Below are 22,667 nucleotides of genomic sequence, written 5' to 3'. Positions count from 1 at the left end.
TAAAACTCTCAAAAGTTGTGTTGATTCAACCAAATTTGTGAAAGTTTTCCACCTAAATGTTTCACAATGAAGCATTTTATCTTTTCTTCTTGAAATGGCTGTCTATTTTGGATTTGATTGTCCTGGTATTTTATGTTACAAAGCATTTAAACTATTGTTGAGATTAATCAGAACATTTTCTCTTAACATAATACATATATTTCATTTATGAAGTTCTTTTCTCGCCTTAGACTTTTCTTTCCCAGACAATTTTGAAATGCTTAGCCATCATTCCTGATCAGAACAAAATAAACTGAATGTAACCAAGTAATCAGTGCATATTACGCACTCTTTTCTAGGTCTGAGCCACGCAGGACCTGGATGAGTTACAGCTTTCTGCAGAAAAGCTTGGCTTTTCAGCTCAGGCTGCAGGGACCCCCACGCTCAGCTTTGGATGTTGTCTAGTTAAAGATTTCGGTGTTGGTGCTGGCTATCGCAGCAGTTATCTATACTCACTGGATTTGGTAATCCTAGTGCAGTAAAACCCACCGACTGTGTGGTCTTACTAAATACGGAGCAAATTCCAAACTCTGTAGCAAGATATCTTTGTAGCTTTGACAAACAATTTATACTAATAATACACTGATTATTAAAATAGGAGAGTTCAGGTTTTGAGTGTGGCATGGAGAACTGAGATTTTCTGCAAGATGTATGTTTCCTTTTCCTGATCTTGGAAATAAGATGAGCAGAAAGCTGTCAGTTTTCTACTATGCATTTATTGATTGTGTATCTACTGGGTAAAATTCAAACTTCCTTCAGCTGAATACAACAATCTTAACTACACTGTGAGAAAGTCAGTTATGGTTGCTAGGGCATGTAATTCAGGTTGTTGCAGGCAAACCCTGGAAAGAGTTGGAAACTTACCAGCCAAAACCAGCTAGTGCTCATGCTGTTCCAGCATATACCAAGAATCATCCTCTTTCTAACCTGTTCTCAAAAGGCTAACCTGTTCATGCATTGTCTCAGAGAGTTGGGATGTAGAAGACTAAAGAAGAGGAATATTTGGTTCAGGATTTAACTCAGCAGCTACGTCTCTGACTGCTGTCTTCTTACATTACTTCCAAATATGCAGACATTTCTGTAGATGTTTGCAATCTACAGTTCAGAAGCCCAGGATTAGCTGCAGCCTAGCAGCCAGAGAGGTTTTATATGCTAAAGTCTGCCCTCCAAAAAAGATGTCCCATCACATGTAATGGTATGCTGTGGGCTCCTCAGTAACTATTCGGATCTTCATAATTCATCACTATCTTCAAATTATCAAGAAATTATTGCGTGCATGGGGCCACACACACAGCCCTCTGGCGCTCCTGGTTATTCATACACTTGAAAGATCCTGCAGAAGGCCACACACTGCTGAGACCAAGAGCTGGACAAAACACCTTCATGTGCTGTTCTGTGTTGCATGGTGTCAACGTAATCATTACAGGGAAAGTCAAAACAGGAAGAGCCTTCAGATGATTCAAGAGCCTGCCAGCTTGTCATGCAACTGCAGTAGTATTAGTACAGCTTCACAGTCTTTCTCAAGAGATTTTAGGCCTTGCATAACCCTACTGACCACCCATCTATGGCTTTTGGATTTCATTAAAATCTTGGTGAATCTGTTACATAAAAGAAACTTTTGATGTCAGGACATGACCAGATCTGAATGCTACACTGCCTTCACTGTATTTAACTCTGCAGTTCATTGTCTCTTCAAGTCATGCTAGATTGTTCATAGAGAGGAAAATATACAAATATACTGGAGAGATTTTAGAATGTGTGCATTCTGGCAGGAAGCTAGGCAAAAGCAGGCGAAGAGTCACTACAGGGGAAGTACAGTTGTTTTTTTTTTTATTTAAAAAAAATAATCCAGTACTAGCAGACATACTTCACCATCATCATGTGGCAAGGTTCTTATGAGCACCCCTGTTTTTAGAATCTCAAACTCCCACTTTTTGGGGTCAATATCCAGACCCCACAGAGCTGTTTTAACAAAGCCTGTTACACAGATTACTTGGTTAAATTAAATATTTGACTAAGTCTTAACTATACCCCCATTGTAACAGATTGATAGAATAACCACTATATTAGCACTAAAGCTGAGTGAAGTTTGCCAGTGTACAGAAATGCATTTCAAAAATTCAGGAAGAGCAACAGATACTCACGAGTCTCTAGGGATCATTAAATTATGCGGGGTCGCCTTCTGTGTAAGGCTGATGTTATATTAATTTTCTTCTTCTGCACTGAATCCAGTAACCGGTATTTGGCTAGAGCATATAAGGTGCCACATCTTCATTTGAAGGTTTCAAGAGGTGGAGATTTTACCCTGTCTCTTGGCAAGTTACCTTACTGTCTTCATTTCTAACTTAAACTTATCTAGATTTAGCTTCCTGCTATAGGTTTTTGATACGCTTCCTCCAGCAATAATACACAGTTGCTTTAGGGTAGATTCTGCTACTTAATAAGTCAGAATCAAGCCTTTTTTAAGGTGGACAGCTGGATCTCTTTCAGTTTCCTATTTGAAGGCTTTTTTTTTTTTGTAGTATTTTCATAATTTGTATGGCTCTTTTCCTGTGCACTGCCAGATTTTGTGGATTTCTCAGCTACTAGAAAGCTTATTTCCCAAGTTATTCTGGTATTAAACTATTGAATCTTACAAACACAGCTCTGCTCCTGTCATGACTGTAGAGCTGCTATGCCCCACATCAAGCTCCTGTTCAGCTCTGTTTTCATTAGGACCCTTAAATCCGTTTCAGGATTATTGCCTTCCATTTGTGTAGTTCTTAATGCTCATAAACTGTACTTCATTTGTATTGTATCTAGCCATTAAAAAAAGACCAGATTATAGTTACTGATTATAACTGATTATAGTTACCTTTATCTACTACTTTATGTCAAATCAATGCAAACTTGCCTGACAAAACTATCTGGCATATGACCATGTTGATTAGAGTCAAGACGTAACCATACTGGATAAACTGAGGCTAGTTTCACCTTGAGACACACAAAGTTAAATTATCTGCTCTTACTTTTGCTATCTCTACAAATAAAATCTACAGATTTTTGTTTAAAAAATTTAGTCCATACATACTCCCTTAGCCATATGCATAGCCTCATGGCCCACCTGCCTTTCATCACAGGCTACCTCTCATATATTCTGTTCCACAGGCTTGCAAGGGTTTTTTGTACCTCTGTTTTAAGCCAGCTTTGGTCTCCAGAAATGACACAGGCGAAGAGACTGAACTCTCTCAGCAGCAGTCAACAGGTTGACCCTAGCTTGGATGGTTCCAGCTCTAACGCTCAACATCTATGCCAAATCCAGCTAGAGCACAAACTAATCCCAGGCACCAGACCATGCTACAGGAGCTAGTAAAGGGCTGTAAAGGACAATACATCTGCTCAAGCAGGATAGCATATAAAGCAATGGATGTTTCCAAATTATATTTTCTGAAATAAAAAAGCCAAAAAAAAAAAAAAAGCCTCACATTATACTAGGCACAATGCAGTATATCCTTTTTCCTTCTTTACAAGTTGAATACCATATCAAACTTTCACACGATTTGCCTCTACTATCAAACAAGCTGGATCACAATTACCCAGGTTATCTTGCCCTACAATTGAGTTAACTCTCCTGTAGACTCGAAGTTCCTTAGTGCACAAACACTTATGACAAGCTAGCAAGAGAAGGACACTCATCTCACGAAACTCTCTTCTGCATAACTCCTGCTATCTAGGCATGCCTTTTTTTTTTTTTTTATTCTTTGTGGTTGCTGTTTAACATCTTTCTTAGTTACTTGGGAGGGTTGGAAAGTACTTCTGCATTCCCAGGAGGCATGATTACATCATCTGGCTTGTTTCTAAACACAAAAGAGAACTACCAAATATTTCTGCCTTTCCTGTATCGTTAAGACTTTCACCATCTTCTGCTAGCAAGCAGGCTATGTATTTTTGGGAATTATTTTATTTCTGTTATCCTTTAAAATGCCTTACTGCCCTTAGGCTGAGATAGAGGTTTCATTTATTTATTTATTTATTTATTTTGCTCCTGCTCAAGTCTCTACTCTTTATGTTTCCCCAGTCTCTAATTTACATAATTGTTGCCTCCTTCCTCTTTCTCCTCTTCCCCATCTATTTGATATATTTTTTAATAGCTGCCTTCACTTCCTCACTTAAGAAGGTGCTTCTAACCAAAGCAGTCCTTACTCATGATTATGAAACTGTTGTTTTTAGTAAACTTTTCTAGAATAATTTCCACCTTCCATTCACGTTTTCCTGTCAAAATCAGTCCAAGTTTCTCTTCCCAGTCACTTTCATTCATCATTTTCCTGGTTGCTTTGAGAAATAAGCCATTCAAAAACACTGAAAACTTGGCTATACAGAGAGCTAGTAGACAGAACAGAAATTAAATCTTGTGTCTTTGCTAGAATTTGGGCAGGTTTGAATACTACACATGATGAAAGACTCTTGGTTTAACATCTCAACAAGAAAAAAGGAGATTATTTTCAATGTCCTTTCAGAATGTGCTGGGGTTCAGTTCTTGTTCTAATTTAGTTTAAGTACTTAGCCATTAGCAGGAGTTGCTAGGCTTGCCCTGGCAGTCTCTTTTCTGGGAATTAACCAACTCCACTCAGCTCGAAAATTATTGGAAATCTGTTAGGCATTAGTACTGGAGAAATGAAAAGTTACAGGGAAAATTAGATTACAAAGACTAGGAGTTCAAAGACACAATAAAATACTGAGTACTTAATAAAGAACAAGCTTCTGAAATATGGTTAACAGTAATGATGATTAGATTGTGCTCTTAGTGAACTGTGTTAGATTGACAAGTCCCAGGGGAAAACACTAAAGCATGACATCAGTTTACCAGATTTTTTTTTAAGTACGTTGGTGAAGAAAACAAAACGTGTAGCATATCCAGAAAACTAAGAACAGATGAACATAGTTGACTAGTTCGTGCTTTTCCTTCCTGTTAAACGCTGCTGTTTGAGAAGTATAGGGAAGCAAAAAACAAGCATTCCTGATGATACTGTAGAAGTTTACCAGGACTGAAATAGCTAATGGTTATGAGATTAGGGTCTTGTTCACTACTGAAAACTGATGTAGCTAAGATAAAGCCTACGAACTTTACCCAGCTAATACTTAGTATACTTTTTTTATTTTTTTTTATTTGAGGATAACTGTGATAACACACAGGAGTATTTACCCATGTATATACAGAGCTCCCAAATAGCTTTTCTGTTCTTCACTTAATTCAAACCTACTGCAATAGCTGGAAGAGAGACTATTGTTCCCAATTTTTCCCCCCTAATAGACATTACACAAACTTTGCTACAACATCATAGCTACTTACTTGATTTTAGTACTGCTATTCATGAAGAAAATAGAATAAAACAGGAAACTGGTATGAATGGCTGTCAGCAGGAAATATTTAAGTACATGTTGAGGGGAAATCAGGGCTTTGGTGTATGCACAGATCAGGGATCTGTCGGAAGGAAAATGACAATCCTCATTCTTAAGAAAAGACTGATTCATCCCAGGCATGTCTGCAGTTATAATATTACTTCAGGCAATATAACTGCCGCGAGGGCTGAGTTTTGTATTTTATATGGAGTGTTACAGGGACAGTAATTCCATTGGAGGAATTAAAAAAAGTGGATATTTCCCCAGCACCACCAAGGCAGCCACCTTGTATTACCTCATTTTTATGTTTATGATCTTGGATAAGAAAAAGATTCAGGAATTTCTGACTTCAATTTTTGCCAGCTAAGTAGACCAGTAACTTAAAGATTACATTACACTTTTCAGACTAAACTAAAACCCATAGTGTCCTATCTCCACTGAAGTCAACTTAGTCATCTTAAGAGCATGATGTTGAAATAACTGAGGAAAAAGTTGCACTGTTATGACGAAACTGAGAAAGTTTTTATCAAAAAAATGGTTTAACTGGGGCAGAGAATGAAGCTAGCTACTAAATATTTTACTACAGAAAAAGATCTGGAACATATACAATTTGGTGCAGCAACGTGTTTGTCTCCTATGCTATTGACAATTCTCTTTAAAAAAATAGGTCACTGTTTTAAGAAATATTTGTAAGGAGTATATGTAGAGATAACACATTGCAGCTTGAAAGCAGTGTGCTTTTTAATGGTATCATTATTTCACATACTATGTAGATTGTTTTTCAACTTAGAAGATTTGTCAAATTGAGTGGCTGTACTTAGCCTTATATTTCTCTATAGTTGAATGCTGAATTAGAGCCATCATTCTCTGTAACACACTGTTGCTTGGCTTTTTTTTTTTTTTCCCCATCGTTGCTTTACATGTTTCTTCAAGTCATGGGAAATTTTACATGGGATATAAATGGGATATAAACTTTTTTTGGTGTGTTTCCCCACCCCGCTTCTGGGAAAGGCTCTTCTGGAAAAAAACAAGAACAGGTAACGCAGATGACTATATAACACTTGTTCTCTACCTAGACTAATATAGATTTATCCTTACGTAACCTTCAGTATCCATCTTGAAAACATACCTTTAAAACCTCTAAGGAGAAAAACAACACTCTGATGGTGGTCATACATTGCAACAGGTTGCTCAGAGAGGTTTTGGGCAGTCCATCCATTTAATACTTTAGTGATATAAACTTCAGCAACCTAATGTAACTTCACAGTTGGCCTAGCTTTGAGCAGAGGTTTGGACCAAATGGCCTCCAAAGGCCCTTTCTGTCTTAAGTTATTATCTCTTACATATGAAAATAAGCAAATATTTCTTAAAGTGAGGAAAAGAGAATACTTAGGAAGCAAAAGGAGACATTTTAAAGTGGTCTTCTGTTCAATATGCACATCCTGACACAAGTGTTTCTGTCAGGACCATTTGCTTCTCCAATAGTGATGTTGAAAGATGACAATTGGCTTTAGTTAACAGGAGCAAGAGCATATCATACTTTGATTTGAGTCCTGTTGGCAAAGGTGAGGTGGTGCACTCTCACACTGGTGGTGACTGGAGTGCATCTGGAGCTTGGCAAGGTCAAGACTAACAGCAGAAGTGCAATGAGAGCTCATGTGGAAGGCAATGCTGATGGGCGCTGATGCTGAAAGCGTCAAATATGCATGCTGTTGCTTTGAGTTCTTCCATAAGACTGGCCACAGAGGCATCTTTCCCCTTGACAGAAATGTTGTTCTTCAGTGTGTGAAATAATTATGAGATGAATATAAATTGAGAGTGCACTTCCTCTTGACCTACTTCCCAGGCAGGGAAGCAGAGCTCAATGCCCTCCTGTTTAGAAAGGTAAAGTTATCTCTCCACGTTCCCTAGGCTCCACATAAGCCTCTACTGTCTGGTACCAACCACATGGCTAATTACCATATCTACTATGCAGTTTCTTCTAATGGTTTCCTTCCACCTCATGTCAACACCCAGGCTGACTAACCAAACTGGTTTCTTTAGAGAGAAGTGTACCTGTTTACCCCATCAATAAACGCACTTTTTAACTGTGAAGGTAAACCTCCAGAATGATAGCGTGAGCTGTCTTTGAGAAAGTAGCAGATCATCCTGGAGCGCTCCAGGACTGCGTGCATGCAAGTCCAGCCTTGTTAAGCGAATAGACCCTTCTTTACTCACAAGGTTTCACAATGCATCTTTTTACTTCACCACAAAATCAACTACATATTCCATTAGTGCTGGGAGTCTGGCTGGGGCCCCAAGCCTTCATGTACGAGTCCCACAGCAGCTCTCCAACACCCGCACCAGCCAAGGGCTTCGAACAGGGCAGTAATGCCTCTTCTCCGAAGAACTCCTTGCATGAGGAACATAAGCTCCAGAACTGGTGCTTTTGATATACGGATCTTCCTGTCCCTTCAGATGTATGTGGCTCTCATTCTGGTGAATAAGAGAACAGAGGATGCCCCAGCACAGCTCTTTCTGGTGTTTCAAAGCCTCTGACTGTGCTGGCAGACTTTGCTGGGTTAGGTCTTGGGAGCATTTGGGTTGACAGACAATTACTGCTGCCTGTCTCCTCTTCCTGCAGAGTCACTCAACAGTTCTTGCATCAAAACTAACTCTGAAAGGGGAGAAGTTGCTGGGACTTCCTAATCTGGATAAGCTTCCCACAGAATAAAGAGTGTATTAAAATAAAGTACCTGTTTGTCCATATACTCAGTTTATGATTTTCCAGGTAAATGTCATAGCTGACAGTTTGCTGTAGCTGGGTATTACTGCATCCCGGTTGTGAGAGCTGAGATACTGAGGGTATAAGAGAAAAGAAAGCTGAGCAACACAGCAGACAACATGCTGTGGGGATTCCTAAATTAGCACCTAGCCAAGTCTGTGCAGCCCCACATACCAATTTGGATCGGAAGCAGCTGAAAGCAAGGTTTGCTAAATGATTGCTCAGTTAATCCATAACCTGAATAACCACCCACAGATAAGTGAGAGCTGATGGTGTGTAAATTGCCAGAATGTGACCCCAATTCCAGCCTCACAGGCAGCAGAGCAAATCAGAAGTCTGCAAGTCACAGAGAAGAAAATTGTGCCAGGAAAGAGTCTGATCATGGGTCCCATCCCCCCTGCCCCATATATGACACTGGAGATCATACCTTTTGCTGCAAGCTTCACCCAGGATGAATTGTGAATCAGTGTACATGAATCACCTGCCAAACCCTCGAGTACGTCAGTGATAAGATAATGCGAGATTCAAAAGTGCAAGTACCGTATGAGCAGCTGGAGTGGAGCTGACAGCACAGCTAGAGACAGTGACCATTCCTGAAGTGCTTCCTGGACACTATTTGCATTTTTCTTCTCACTTTCCACACTGAGATATGAGTTCTCTCAGCTTTTCAGCAATGACAATTTCTTTCGGTTTTGAGCATGCATAGTTGCTGCTTTAATCTTAGATATCACTAAACTTCCCATAACTACCAGGTTTGTCCAGAGAGTGGGTTAAAGTTCTAGTTTTGCCCAATTCCAGTCTTGTTCCATCCAACCCCCATACTGAGGCAACACTCATCCCCCAGATGACAGTTCTGTTGTAAGCATGGATATTTAACAGGGAATCTCTGATGAGATTTATTCACAATACTGTTTCAAATGCATTGCTTTGGCTGTGAAAGCAGACACAACTTCAGCTGAATTGGACTCTGATTTTCTTAATTTCCACAGCCTAATTAAATGCACCTTATCTAATTACTTATACTAGGGAAGATTGCCTCAAATACACACAAACCCTGTCTGACTTGCAGAAGTGCTCAGTATGTGCCAAATTCAAAGCCAATAGGAGCTATTAATCAGTGCCCTTGGACAGAAAACCATGCTCCAGCACTGCCCAAGGAGTGCCTGCTCCTGTTTCCCCCAGGGAGGTCAGTGGAAGCTTTCTTCCCCACAGCTTTCAATACAAGCACAGCTGGCCATCAAGGCAGGTACATGTCAGACAGGTCTTTCTCTGAAGCTGGCTGCAGCCAAAAGACCATTCCACAGCCATTTGCTTAAACGTTGCTTTGGCTTTCTTGATGCAAAGCACTTTGCGACACTCTAGATACATCAGCATAATGAATCTCAGAGTTTCTAGTAGTCACTTGAAAGAAGGTGGATGAAAATAAAGACCTCAGACAGTATAATTTTCAGATATCAGCATTTTGCTATCCTGTTGCCTGGAACAGCTACCTAAGCCACGTATTGTGGCTGAGAATTTCCCACCGGTTATACCAGAAGTTCCAACCCTGTTAGGCTCATTAAAAGGAATAGCACTTAGCTGAATGGATAGGAGAGACCACTATTAATTTTGAAATGGAGGAATTATAAGTCAGTTTTTGATCCCATGAGCCTGAGCCAGAATGCTGGACCAGATGAGCAACAGCAATAAGGTCTGGTGTGCTGGGATTGACCCATACAGGACATCTTGGCAGGTACCTGCAAACTGACCTTCCTCCCCATGCGTGCCTGTCCATAGAACACTCTCACAAGCACAATTTCAGCCACATGAGCTTTCTCAGCAGCCTGTGAAGGCCAGCACATTTCTATTCAGTCATCTAGAAAGCCCTCACTGCTTTTGGAAGCATAAAACCCCATTCTCTGGGATGCTTAAACAGCCTGTTTTGAGATACTGTTCCCTTTATTTTCCTGTCTCAAATTTTTGTTTACTATATGTTGGGGTAAAAAGTAACGAGGTATGTTCCTCCTCTTGCTGGATTTGAGACAGGTAGACATTCACCATTTAAAACCATGTGGGAACACTTGCTTCAGAGCAGGATTGTTCTGAATCATTGCTTTGGAAACTAAAAACAGCCGGATGAAGTCTATGATTGCTTGCAGTCTGCGCACGAATTACACAGGATTTCGGTCAAGGACAGTTTTATTTCTAAAACACTATCTAATCTGACCTTTAGAATTGTATTTACCTAAAACTGAACAGCAACAGCTGTATGAAGAACTGGGCCCAAGACATAATACTTGTCCAAGCCTACTGCAGCATCCTTTCTGTGCTGCAGGGAAGAGAAACTTAAGACTCCAGAAGGTTGCTATTGAAAAATTATAGCATTTAGTATTAAAGCAGGACAGGCAGTTTTACCTGAAGAGAAATATTATTGGGAGAATGTGTTTCAGTTAGGTGGTTAATATTCAATATTCCAAAAAAACAAAACCAAAAACAAAAAACACACAATTGAAGGCTACAGAAACCATTAAAAAAATAAATCAATTTTAATGAAAGCCAGTTTTACATGCATGACCATCTTCTGAAGTAGCACTTTCTTTTTTTACAGAGCACCCTTTCTGAGCTTTGTTGTACACATTACTCACTACAATGTTGCAGGTTCTTGTGTATTATTTTAATACAACAGAAAAAGCACAAAATGAATTCTAACATTGATGATTGATAGAGGGGAGAAAGAGAGAGAGAAACTCTACAGTTGCTACATATTTATTTTTCTATGGATTCCTCTGGCACTGTATCTTAAATGAGTTACATGAGGCATCTTTGAAGCCCAAATGATTAGGGCTTTCTTGAATTCCTTGCCCTTAAACTCCAATTCCTACATTGCAGCTGGTCAAAGAAGTTTCCAGATTATACAGTGATATTTTGCAATACCTCCTCACCTAGAGCTCTATCTAGCATATAACCCATTTTAGTCATCATCGTATCCAAATTCATAATGCACTGGGAAAAAAAAATGCGAGCGTTGGGTAACTGATGGCACTGCAAAAATTCTTGCTACCATTTTAGCGATGGAGCAACCCTTCACATTTACAAAGGAGCACCACCTGCTGGTTATCTCGGTTCTCGTCTAATCCGTTTCTCTCCTGCCACCCTCATCCCAGTAAATGCTGAAGTCAGATCCCAGCTTTTAGGAAGACCTGCTGATGGAAAAGGGGCTGGCTGCCGTGACACGGGACCTAGAGATTTCAAAGGTGAGCTTCTGAACTCCTCAAGGCCATGCACGGCAGGAAGCAGCTGTGATGGCACAGCTGGAGCAGAGGGGAACAAAAATCCCCCTCCTCACCACGCTCACTCCCTGCTCAGTCTCAGAGGCCTACACTGAACAGCTCACACGTGAAAAGCAAAGACAGAGGTCACTTCCTTTTCCGCCCAGTTCCTGAGTGCCTTTATCCATATTATCAAGCTCTTTCCTCATTCCCCTCACTCTGACTTCCCTTTAAACACATGACTTTGCCTTGCTCATGCCAGCACTTGATGGTTGAAATCCAAGATGTTGAGTTTCTTGTGTCAGTCATGCCAGTGTCCTGGTGATCACCCAAGTAGTTTACCATTATCTGCTTAATGCAGTTTGCCAAGTAGAACAGCCATGTTACCTAATATTATTAAAAAATCTGATCCTGGCACTCAGTTTTGCCACTTTGTTTGATCTTACTTCAAGGGGGATGCCTTCAGAGCCACACTGATGGAGAATAATTTAATTCAATGTTGTAAAGTTAGGCTGAAGTGGCCAAAGATAAGCGTTTTATTGTTTAACTTTTGATGAACTCAGTGGAAGTTGGATAGGAAAGTCCCGGTACCATTTTTCAGAAGGGGGAGAAGTTACTGGCTGCTGGCTGTTTCAGTTCTGATCTCTGCCCAGCTGAAATTCCCAATTTATGTGCAGTATTACCGATATACCAATGGCCGTTTTTACAGCACACTATATCACTGCCCTGACTTTAGCATGGCTAGCTTTTACAGTACCATCAAGCTGCACTGAAGGATGGAAAGGAAAAGAAAAACAACCCCATCCTATGAATCCTTCTGTCAACATAGCAAGCTATAAACCCAAACAACAGGATGACCCCACCCTTGAAATTACTCCAGGAAGAGAAGGGTAAGCCAAACTTAATATTTCTAATTAAGGAAAATCATCCACTCTATTACCACCTTAAATCCCCTCCCTGGACTTTACTGTTTGTCCTAAGCCATAGAGCTGGCCCAGCTCTCAATTAAATTGTTAACAATACAGTCAAAGCTTCCCAACTCAGATGCCTCAAGTTGGTAAACCCATATAAAACAAAATGATATCAGAAGCACTAATCTCAGATTTTCCTCCTGGGCACCCAGGGGTTGGTAAGGATGATGTGTTGGCTCTTTCCTTTGTTCCTCACAAAGGAAGGGCTCCCATGGTGACCTGGTTAGCTGTCCCCCCACATCCTTGTTCCCAGTGCCCTCTAGTGATAACGCCTTGCCCAGGAATGCCAGGTTCTCCACGAGAAGTGAGCCTTTGAAGGGGCTTAATTATAGGGCTTAGACCCTCTGCACAACATTGAGATCCTACTGGATTTGTGTAGTTTGTGAAAAATTCATGCCAAGAAAGGATTTTAAAACTGCTCTTGTAATCTTTTGCCTGCCTGTAGATGGGTCTGCACAGGGCCTTCCCTCCCCCCCCAGAATAAAGTTCCAAATTGTTCATTAATTGTAGCAGATGGCACAACCGCTTGGCTTGGTTGCTTCCAATTCACTGCACAGAGACTGTAAGTTGCGTACTCCAGTAAGAAGGGCATGGCTGGGACACTTCTCCACTTGGGGAAGGCGTGGGAGAAGAGCTGCCTGTTTGCCCTCTTGCTGCTCTTGTTCCCTCAGCCACTGGAAGGCCCCAGAAGAGGGGAAGACACGTAGAGCACGCACCACAGGGCTATGCAGGGAGAAGAGGGTGAGCAACTCAGCAGGATGTGGGGAGAAGGCTTTCCCAGGGACTTAGTGAAGAACATCAGGTTTACACACACCAGGAAGTCCGTGGAAATTGCTGGGAGAGAAACCAAGACTGAAGGAATAGACTCACCTGAAAAGGCACTTTGTTTTAAACATTAATGTGTCTCACCCAGCAATTCCTCTAATTAAAGGATTACCTGTTTTTAGCTTAATATACTGTTCTCATAATTCCAGCTTTACAGACTTGAGGCTTTTGATACCTTTTGATGCAAGGCCATTCCACTTCAGGGTTCTGTCTGCTTCAGGTTTCTGCCACACATGGCCAGAGTACAGGTTCTGGCATAAAACTCATCTTGACCCCATCTGGATTTTCCTGGTGGTTCAGATTCACATAACTTTTCCTAACACCTACGGATAATAATCACACATGTACAGCCTCTGCACAAGCTAACTGTCAAATCCATCATAAAGTTTAAATTAAGAACACTTAAAATCTCTGTCAGAGTTAGGATAATAGGCTCTGACTGAGAGCAGTCAGGCTCACAGAGTGCCCACAGGGAGACCAGAGCTCCATTGCGTTAGTTACTGTACGTATGTGGAAGAGGAGGGATTTTCTTGTACTGAAAACCTCTCAACATGAGATGTGAAACAGTGTTATTTTTACTGAGAATCCAAGGCAGATATTATACAACAGCTCAGGGCCAGGCTGAGGCCTCATGAGCTCCTGGAACTGACTTGGCTCACACGATCCTGTTTCTCTCCATTTTAGCACAAGCAGCATTGAAACCCTCTAGAATGCAGCTAAACGACTCGCCACAATCAATCCAAGAACAAGAGCAATAGCCTCAGCTGGAGAACAACCAAGCCACAAGCAGAAATGCTTACGCACTGGCCCCACACAAAACAACACTAGACACAAAGCAAACAAGCATGGCAGTTCTTCAGCCAGGCTTGGGGATATAAGCCATGGATGTGCTCCACGGTACGCGGAGGTACTCCCACTCACACCTCAGAGCACTTTTCAAGCACAGCACCCTGTGCCTGCCCCAGGTCACCCCCAGCTCCCCAGCCCGGGCAAGGCAGCAGCAGCCCTCCTTGGCACAGCAGGCTCCCAAGCAAGGGGCAGCCCTGCCTGCCAGGGTTTAATGGAAGGGTGTTAACACTAGCTGAAGCCAAACAGCCACTGCCATGCATCACTCTGCATTTTCTTATGTTAAAAAGAAACAGCCATTGGGTAGAACGCCCCTAATGTGTTTAAAAGTCTTCCTGAAGACAGATGATGTTGTTTCTACATGTGACATTCCCAAGCAGCCTAGCACAGACTTGAGATGCTGCTCTGCATACTTCACTGCCCATTGCTGACTACAAGCATCTTTCCCTGTAACCCAGCTACTGGCTCACGAGTTTCCACATTCACTACCTAGTTTGGCCAGCCCTGAAGGAAAACAAAACAAAACACATAAAAGCAATTAGGATTAAGGGCTTATGAATGCTTAGATTGGCAGCAGCACCTTTATTTTTCCCCTTCCTCCTGATGGCACGAGGCCTCAGTTGGCACACAACTGAGCGTGCCTGTTCTGAACAAAAATCAGTAGATTTAACCCTTTTAGATCGAGAGATTGGTTCTATTTCCTGACAGAGAAGGAAGCTAAGCCTGGCAGAATGTGAAGAAAGAACAGTACACACCCAGGTGAGACTAAATCAGCAGGATATGCTTGGAGCTGCTGGTGCAATAGCAGACAGACAGACCCACAGGACAAAGCTGTTGTGAGTGTTAGCACGTGAAACTGGAAGAATGCATTGCAGATAAACTTATAAATAATGGAGGGACAAAAACCCCTGAGTTGCGCTGTTTATGGATGATTTCATCAACTCTGCCTCTCTTGAAACCTTCAGTTGGATTCTCCCCTCTTTCCAGCCAGACTGTCACAGCTCCTCTTCTCTGGGGAGCCCTGACTACTCAGAGGGCGACCAGGGGCATGTACCTATCAAAACCTGCAGATGAACCTGAACTCCAGAGTGGCTTAAAGGGAGGTCTGTCTGCAAAAACACTAAGTAAAGCTCTCTGAGAATATGAAAATCACCTAGTTTCAAACACTTCACTGGCTTACCTGATGAATTCAGCCCATGTGTATTATATACCAGAACAGGCATATATCAGGCTTCTACAGTAAACCATAGCCATTTCTCTCCCTGGACATGACCTGTGTGAGCATTCTCATTATTTTATAGACAGGGAAATGAAGATCCAGGGAGAGCATGTAAAATGACCTAAGCCACATAGCAAAGGACAACGCACAAGTTAACCTTGGGCTTCCTCACATGGAAGCCAGCATCAGCCCAGGGCAGCTCTGCATTCAGAGCTGCAGGTCACTGGGTCAACAGACCACAAAGGATCCTTACTATGTGCTTGTCCCATCCTAGGAGTTTTACCTGAGGCATCTGCTACCAACCATAGTCAGAGGGGAGCCAGCACTTCGATCTGACCCTGCACAGCTGTTTCCATCTTCCCACAGTTTTAGAAATCAACCTGACCCTCAGCTGTGGATGCAGACACCCTTAGACTTGAAAGAAGTTGATTTAGGACCTTGCTCTAGGAATGTTTTGAATTACGATGATCGATATAAACTTATTTGCTCTTTGGATCTGGCTGCAGCCTGAGATCAGAACCAGCTTTTCTTAATATTTTGTGCCATAAGCCATCCAGCTTGGGGATTCATCTTAGCATGTTTAGCTTTGTAAGCACAATGCAGTGGTTACTGTTGTGCCTCCCGGCTGCTCTTCCATTTTTTATAAACTCATTTTCTCTGCTAACCTACTTTTAATTTTTTCTCCCCCCATAAAGCTGTTTTTAGCCTCCACTTTCTTTCTTCTCCCCACCCCTCAAATCACCAGGATCAATCTGCTCTGGGTGCTAAACACAAGTGACTTGAACAGGCTCCAGCATCTATATCCTGGCTTTGGAAATAATTGCTCCTGCTAATCCTTTCAAGTGCACTCCCAGCTCTGTACATTCAAAGAGGTGTCCCCCCCCTCCACACACCCACACCCAATCGCTTCTGTTCAGCAGCCAGGGATCACACATCAGCACATCCTAGCTGTTGGTGCCAAGAAATACGTGTGCCCCCAAGCCCACTAATTGCTCCTGAGCTGTAGACGAAGGCTCCTCCACCAGTGTCATTGCCCTTCCTGCCTCTTCCTCAGTCCAGCTTACCTGGAAAAGAAACACTGCCTTCTATTCCAGCTCAGCTCTGCAGCCTGCCAGTCATTTCCTGGATCCCTTCAATTCAGTATCATAAATACACTTAACGAGGGGGTTTAATATAGATTTGGTAAGACAGTTATTTGTGCAATACATAATTTATGCTGCCCTGTAGCATGGGAAGCCGTGCGCAGCATCCGAGAGCGAACAGATTCAAGGAACTTGCCATAGAGCAGCGCAGCGTGCCAAGGGGAGGGCAGGGCAGGGCGAAAAAGGAGAAGCAACCTGAGTGAAGGAAAAAAGAGCTGGGCAAAGTGTGGAAGGAAGGCAAGGAGAGAGGCACAGGGTGAGAAAACAATGGAGAAGGAGAGAATCGAGGAAGAAGATGAGAGAAGACAGCAGGAGGAGGAGAGGAGGATGCAGATGGGGACAGAGCAGGTCCTGCAGGATGAGCGAGAGATGAGCAGAGCTGGGGAGAGGAAGAAGGGGAGCGCGGAGCACGCATGCCTGATGCGACAAGCAGGTCTCTGCAGGCTGCGAGTGCTGCAGCCAGCCGGGAAGCAGAGCCGGCTGCCGTGTCAGCCGCAGGGCAAGGGCGAGGAGAGGCATTCATCTCGCAGGGCTCTGCTGCCTCCTGACTCGCCCCGCTCCTCGCCTCCGCTGCCAGGGGACCTCACCACTCACTTCCAGTCCTTTAGCTCCATGCAGTATTAGGTTTCGCTGCTAGACTCCTGCACGGCCTCATTTCTGAGCCACAGCGAGAACACGAGGCCAGCCTTTCAGATGGGTAAATCCAGGAGGCTCTGCTGACAGCCTCATGCTGCTGCACGTTCATCCCTTTACCCGTATTATTGTCCCACCTAGAGACCCACTGGCTCAAGGGTGAGGTCTCAGCGCTGTAGCTGCTGCACTGTGGTGACACCTCCGTCCAAAAGAGCTCACTGGGCTTGCACGTGGGTGTGAGATGAGATACAGAAGGTGGGTAAAGCAACTGGAGAGTGGGAGTTCAGCAAGACTGGAGAACATGAATGGTGCTTAGCAAGCAAACAGGATCTGTGCTGGCCATTTGCCTAGGTTTCCACTTCTGAAGAGGCACTGGCCCTCTGCACTGGAAGCCACTTTTTGATTGAAGAAAGCTCATCCAAACCACTGGGGTCAGTTTTACAATGAGCAGTGACCTGTCACAGAAATGTGGGGACACCTCAGAGAAAGATCAGAAAGGTCTTGATCAGAACCACTCCCATACAGGGGCAGAGCCTGAGATACAAGGAAAGCATCCCTGACTTATTTTCTGGGGTTCATCCAATCTGAATTGAAGGCAACACAACCATTTGGCTCTGGATAGGACCCCCAGCGAGCAGAACAGATGGCTATATTAAAAAACAAAAAAACCCTAAGCACAACTGGACTAGCTGACAGACTCTGCAGAGGCCAAGGAGGGGGACTGGCCCTGAACACTCAGCTTTCGTTTTGCCTGCAGCAGCCGTGGCAGGGTTTGCTGTAACTTTTGCTTGTGGAACACAGCCAGGGTGCTTGCTGCCAGGCTAAATAGGAGATAACCAGTCTTCATCTCACGGGGTCTGCAAGACAATTTGTATTGACCAGAGTGCTCTCTGCATGCCCCCCCTCTGCAGAGGGACGTGAAGAGGTACAGCCTGCTGGGGGGCAGGAGTCTGGCCATCTCTGCTGCTCCCCATGCTGCCACCAGCACTGCCAAGTGCCCAGATATGACATATGCCAGAAATATTAAAATTGGCTCCATTCGTCCCAAGTGAAGTGACTGGGAGCTGCAGGAATTGAGTTCCCCTGGAAAAGCAGAGTAGCTAATAACTGTGCACTCAGAAGCATTGACCAAGAGCAGGGCTTTCCATCTCTGCCTCCTGCATGCAGAAGGGGAACAGCGCTCCTCTCCTACCTTGCAAAATGATGAGCTTGTGTGCTTTAACCTTCAGCAGCTGATGTTTACAAAGTACTTCTACAGCTGCCAACTGGCAAATACTGTGGAAAAACACCCCGGGTTTTCCCTGGTGCCTGATGCCCGGTGCGTGCCTGTGTGTGCTCGCCTGTGTGCGGCTGTTTATCAGCTGCCATCCCCACAGTGCGAGCCTCTGCACCTACCCCTCTGCGTGCAGGGCCTGCCTTCACGCCTGTTTGCTTTGGCACCCTCCAGCATTTCCCTTGGAAATGATGGCCAGTAATATAGCTGCTCCTCAGACATCCCCCTCTGCCAGAGCGCTCCCACAAAGAGGATTATCATCCGCATACTTCTCAATCTCACGCTGTCCCACTGTCTCTTTCTCCTCCCTGAGGAGAGGGTCACAAAACCCACAAAGCCCACAGGTTTTGCAATTAGATCTGCTCTGTGTTCCCCCCCTCTTTCCCCTCAAAAAATACAAGAGCAACCATAGGTTTTGCAGAACTTTTCCAAGCAGTTTTAAGCATGTTTCAGTCCCTCACCCCCCGCAGCAAACCTGCGAGCTTTGGAAAAAAATATGTAGATGAACCTTCCCCAAGGGTTTTCATAATAAGGTAACTATTTCTTGAAGGAAAAAAAATTAAAAAGAAAAGAATTTCCTTGAAAACTAATTTCAGTGGAAAGTTTTCAGGTAGATTTAGTTAGCAAAGCAGGGCCGGGCAACTGTGTAGGCCAGCATGCCCTCTGGTGCCAAAGCAAGGCTTCACAGGCCCTGCTGCCTGACAGCTCCATGTAGCTAAACCAGAGATCACATGCAAAAAGTGGTAGGCCCCACACAATTGTGGTGATATTCTGCTCCTCCTTTATCACAGAATCATCTAGGTTGGAAGAGACCTCCAAGATCACTGAGTCCAGCCTCTGACCTAACACTAACAAGTCCTTCACTAAGCCATATCGCTAAGCTCTACATCTAAACGTCTCTTAAAGACCTCCAGGGATGGTGACTCAACCACCTCCCTGGGCAGCCCGTTCCGATGCCTAACAACCCTTTCAGTAAAGAAGTTCTTCCTAACATCCAACCTAAACCTCCCCTGGCACAACTTTCGCCCATTCCCCCTCGTCCTGTCACCAGGCACGTGGGAGAACAGACCAACCCCCACCTCGCTACAGCCTCCTTTAAGGTACCTATAGAGAGCGATGAGGTCGCCCCTGAGCCTCCTCTTCTCCAGGCTGAACAAGCCCAGCTCCCTCAGCCGCTCCTCGTAAGACTTGTTCTCCAGACTGCTCACCAGCCTCATCGCCCTTCTCTGGACTCGCTCGAGCACCTCGACGTCCTTCTTGTAGTGAGGGGCCCCAAACTGAACATTATACACCATTTCCTAAAATAAAATAAAAGTAGAAGTGGAAGCTAAATATTAGCACACACGTGCGTGTAGGGGAGTGCTTGGGGTAAAACTAGAGCCTGTTATAAAACATCGCTGGGTGCCTCACTCAGCCCCTTTAGAGATCTGTGTGGCTGTGCCACATTTACATGAGAGAAAGCAAAAAGATGATATGCCTGAGGTCAGACTGAGGCTTGCCCAGTCTCTGTAGGGGAATACAGCTGTCTCATACAGAAAGCCAAGACATCCAGAAGATACTGCAGCGATCCCCACTCTCAGAAGGGAACACTTTCAATGTGACTAGAAAGACACCAGCTCTACCCTGATGACTTAAGTCACATTAATAAGCTTTCAGGTATGTCCTGTGGCTTGCCTTAGGTCTCTGCTTGCCAAAAGGGAATCACAATCTCCCCAGTGATCCCACATAACCCCCTGCAGCTCCCTGGGCAATCCTGCTGTGGGAAACACAAGCTGCTCATGAATCAGCTCCTGGACCACAGCCATCAGAGGACTGAACTTTGAGGCAAAGCAAGAGCAGCATCGGTCCCATTTCGAGAGCTTTGCACACACAGCAGCAGCCCAGAAATAAAACAAGAGAGTCAGTCACAGCTTTCTTACCCACAGGGCACAGATGCAGTGGTTAGCTGGTGCCAGCTACGGCACTGGCACCCCGTCAATGCCATCCTCCCACAGCAATCGAAACACCAGGTCTCTGAAGACTGCTGCTCTGCTTAAGCCTCGTGTTATCAGACACTCCAGGTCTGCATTTGTGGCTGCTGGGCCAGACAGAGTACTCTGTAAGGGCGGAATCCGTAGAGGAGCTGGATTGCTCTAACTTTAGCTGCAATCAATAGGACTTCTGCAGTATCAGCACTTCTGCAGACTGGTTGATTGCTTAGCTGCCTTCACATAAGCATGGTGCCCAGCTTTCACCACCCAGTAACCTTTTGGCCACCTTTGTTGATCTACCAAGCCAGGGCAGACAGAACCTCAAAACAGGAATCATGTTTTTTTGTTTGTTTTTTTACTGCTCAGTGCAAGGATTTCCCAGACCCAGCAGCTCCACATGGGAGAGCAGCAGCTTTTCCTGCCTGCAGTATCATCTCCCAAACAGGGGTGCATGTCATTGTGCTCACTCATGTGAGAAAAGAGCATGTGAAAACTATTTTCATTGCCTGTTCATCTGTGACAGAGCTCAGCACACTGCAACTCTGCCCCAATTCTCGCTACAGGTAAAGGAGCTGGCAGCTCAAGAGGAGGAAGAGATTTTATTCAGGAAGAATTGACTTGCCTTATTTGTCTCCACATAAGCTACTTGGAACAGATGTCTCAGCCTCCTTGTGCCAGTCACTTGTTTGACAGAAGCTTTGTCCGGTTTGTACGAGTCCTTGTTCTGCCATCCTTAACTCATCATTACAGAGATAAATTGTCAATGCCAAGTATTGTAGCACTGCTGGTCAGAAGGCAAACTTCAGAGATGAGAAGGAAAACACACTAAAAGGGACCAAATCTCAAACCTGGCACTACTGCGTGTCAGTGTTACTCTGCTGTGACAGGCTCACAAGCTTTTATGCCAGCTGAGAGCAGGTCACACCTAAATCTAGGATTTTAAGACACATTCCCATGGTCAGACCTTTTGCTGGCCTCCTTTCCCTAGACATGGTACTTCTTTTCTATTGTCCCAGACATCAGACAGTGCTGTTAAGAAGCCCTGAACGCCCTCCCTCCCCTCCACTGCCTTAAAGTTTTGACAGGCTCCCCACTCTTCTACTTTTATTTCCTTCCAGCATCCTTTACCTTCTGCTTTCCACAGCAAGAAACACAGGCTCTGCAAAAAAGCCTCTTAACCACAGTTGCTTCAGGATTAGAAACCACAAGAATTATATGCTTGAAACTATCAAAAAAAAAATAAAAATCCCCAAAAGCACATTCCTACCCCCAAAGCTGGCCCCTTCATAAGTGACCACATTCATCAGTCATTCAAACAGGACACAGCCCTTCCTGCATATCTTTCCTCACACAAGGGCAATGCCTGGCACAGCCACAACCCCCCTCTGAAACCTGGTCCCTATTGCAATGACAAACACGCACAAGGCTCTCCCAGGGTTGCTTGCTCTGCTCAGCACAGGGACGCACAAGGAAACCAGAGACAGCAGCATAGAGCACTATGCATCATTTTTCTCTAGTGCTCTGCCTGGAGGAAAAGATTACATTTTGTGCTTTATCAGAGACAAATGGACCAAAGGAGCACTCACCACTTGACAAAGGCACAGCCCTACTTCCAGTACACGCCTGGAGACATCTCTTCTGCCACTCTCAACAAAAGAGACCCCTCAGAACCACACCTACCCTTTTTCTACAGATTTATAGGGTCGTCCATCAGACAGTGCTGAGGGCAAGGCTGCCAACCCTCGCTAACAGCTGACAGGAGGCTGATTATCCAGAGTTGAAGCCTGTCTGCTATGTTGGCACATTGTTTTCTTTCTTTTTGACAAAGATCATAGCTTGCTGCAGATATATTCAAACCTTTTGTTATTGTTGCCTTTTTTGTGTGTGTGTGTATCAGCTGATGACACTGAGTGAGCTGAAAGCACTTGTCTCCTCCATCTCGTTGTCCTTTAATCATCTGGGGCAAGGCAGCTGACAGAGGAACTCACTTAAGGTTGATAAAGGTAGATGGCTAAAAGCAGCCAAATGACCTACACCTTGTAATTAGGTTAAAAGCAACCAGATGACCTACCCCTTGTAAATACCTGTTTCTCTCCACTGACAAAAACCATGCCTGAATGGTTGGTTCAGGTTAGGTGTGATGAATCCCACCCCTTGTCTCCAAGCATTCTGGTGCCTGACATTTCGAAGAAATAGTGCCTGTGGTTTCAGAAACAGACAAAAAAGCATGGATTGTCACATATGTTCTAGTATTTTGTTTAAGCTAGTAGCCAGCAACAAGCATTCAGAGAAGATCCAAAGCCCAGCCACTGACAGCCCTTTGAACACCCGACTGAAAAAGAAGATCTCTCTTTAAGC

The 22,667-nt window shown here is 43.9% G+C and overlaps 1 protein-coding gene across 3 annotated transcripts in view; it reads left to right on the top strand.

The window, feature by feature from the left end:
* NINJ2 (ninjurin 2) overlaps positions 1 to 22,667 on the top strand; it is a 46,647-nt gene that overhangs the window by 20,538 nt on the left and 3,442 nt on the right. The window contains exon 2 of one of the 3 annotated variants that reach the window (XM_066990236.1): positions 20,873 to 21,014. The exons of 1 other annotated variant lie outside the window; for it this stretch is intronic. Coding sequence is in view for 1 of the 2 variants with exons in the window: in XM_013173004.3 (XP_013028458.1) it covers positions 11,368 to 11,415 (48 nt within the window). In the remaining variant the exon portion in view is untranslated. Of the gene's footprint in view, positions 1 to 11,325; positions 11,416 to 20,872; positions 21,015 to 22,667 lie in introns of all 3 variants that reach the window. One more of the 3 variants, XM_013173004.3, reaches the window with a different exon arrangement.

The sequence above is a fragment of the Anser cygnoides genome, chromosome 1 (assembly GCF_040182565.1).
Source record: "Anser cygnoides isolate HZ-2024a breed goose chromosome 1, Taihu_goose_T2T_genome, whole genome shotgun sequence".
Lineage (NCBI taxonomy): Eukaryota > Metazoa > Chordata > Aves > Anseriformes > Anatidae > Anser > Anser cygnoides.
The sequence above is the reverse complement of the archived record's forward strand: the minus strand, read 5'-3'. Positions and strand labels throughout refer to the sequence as shown.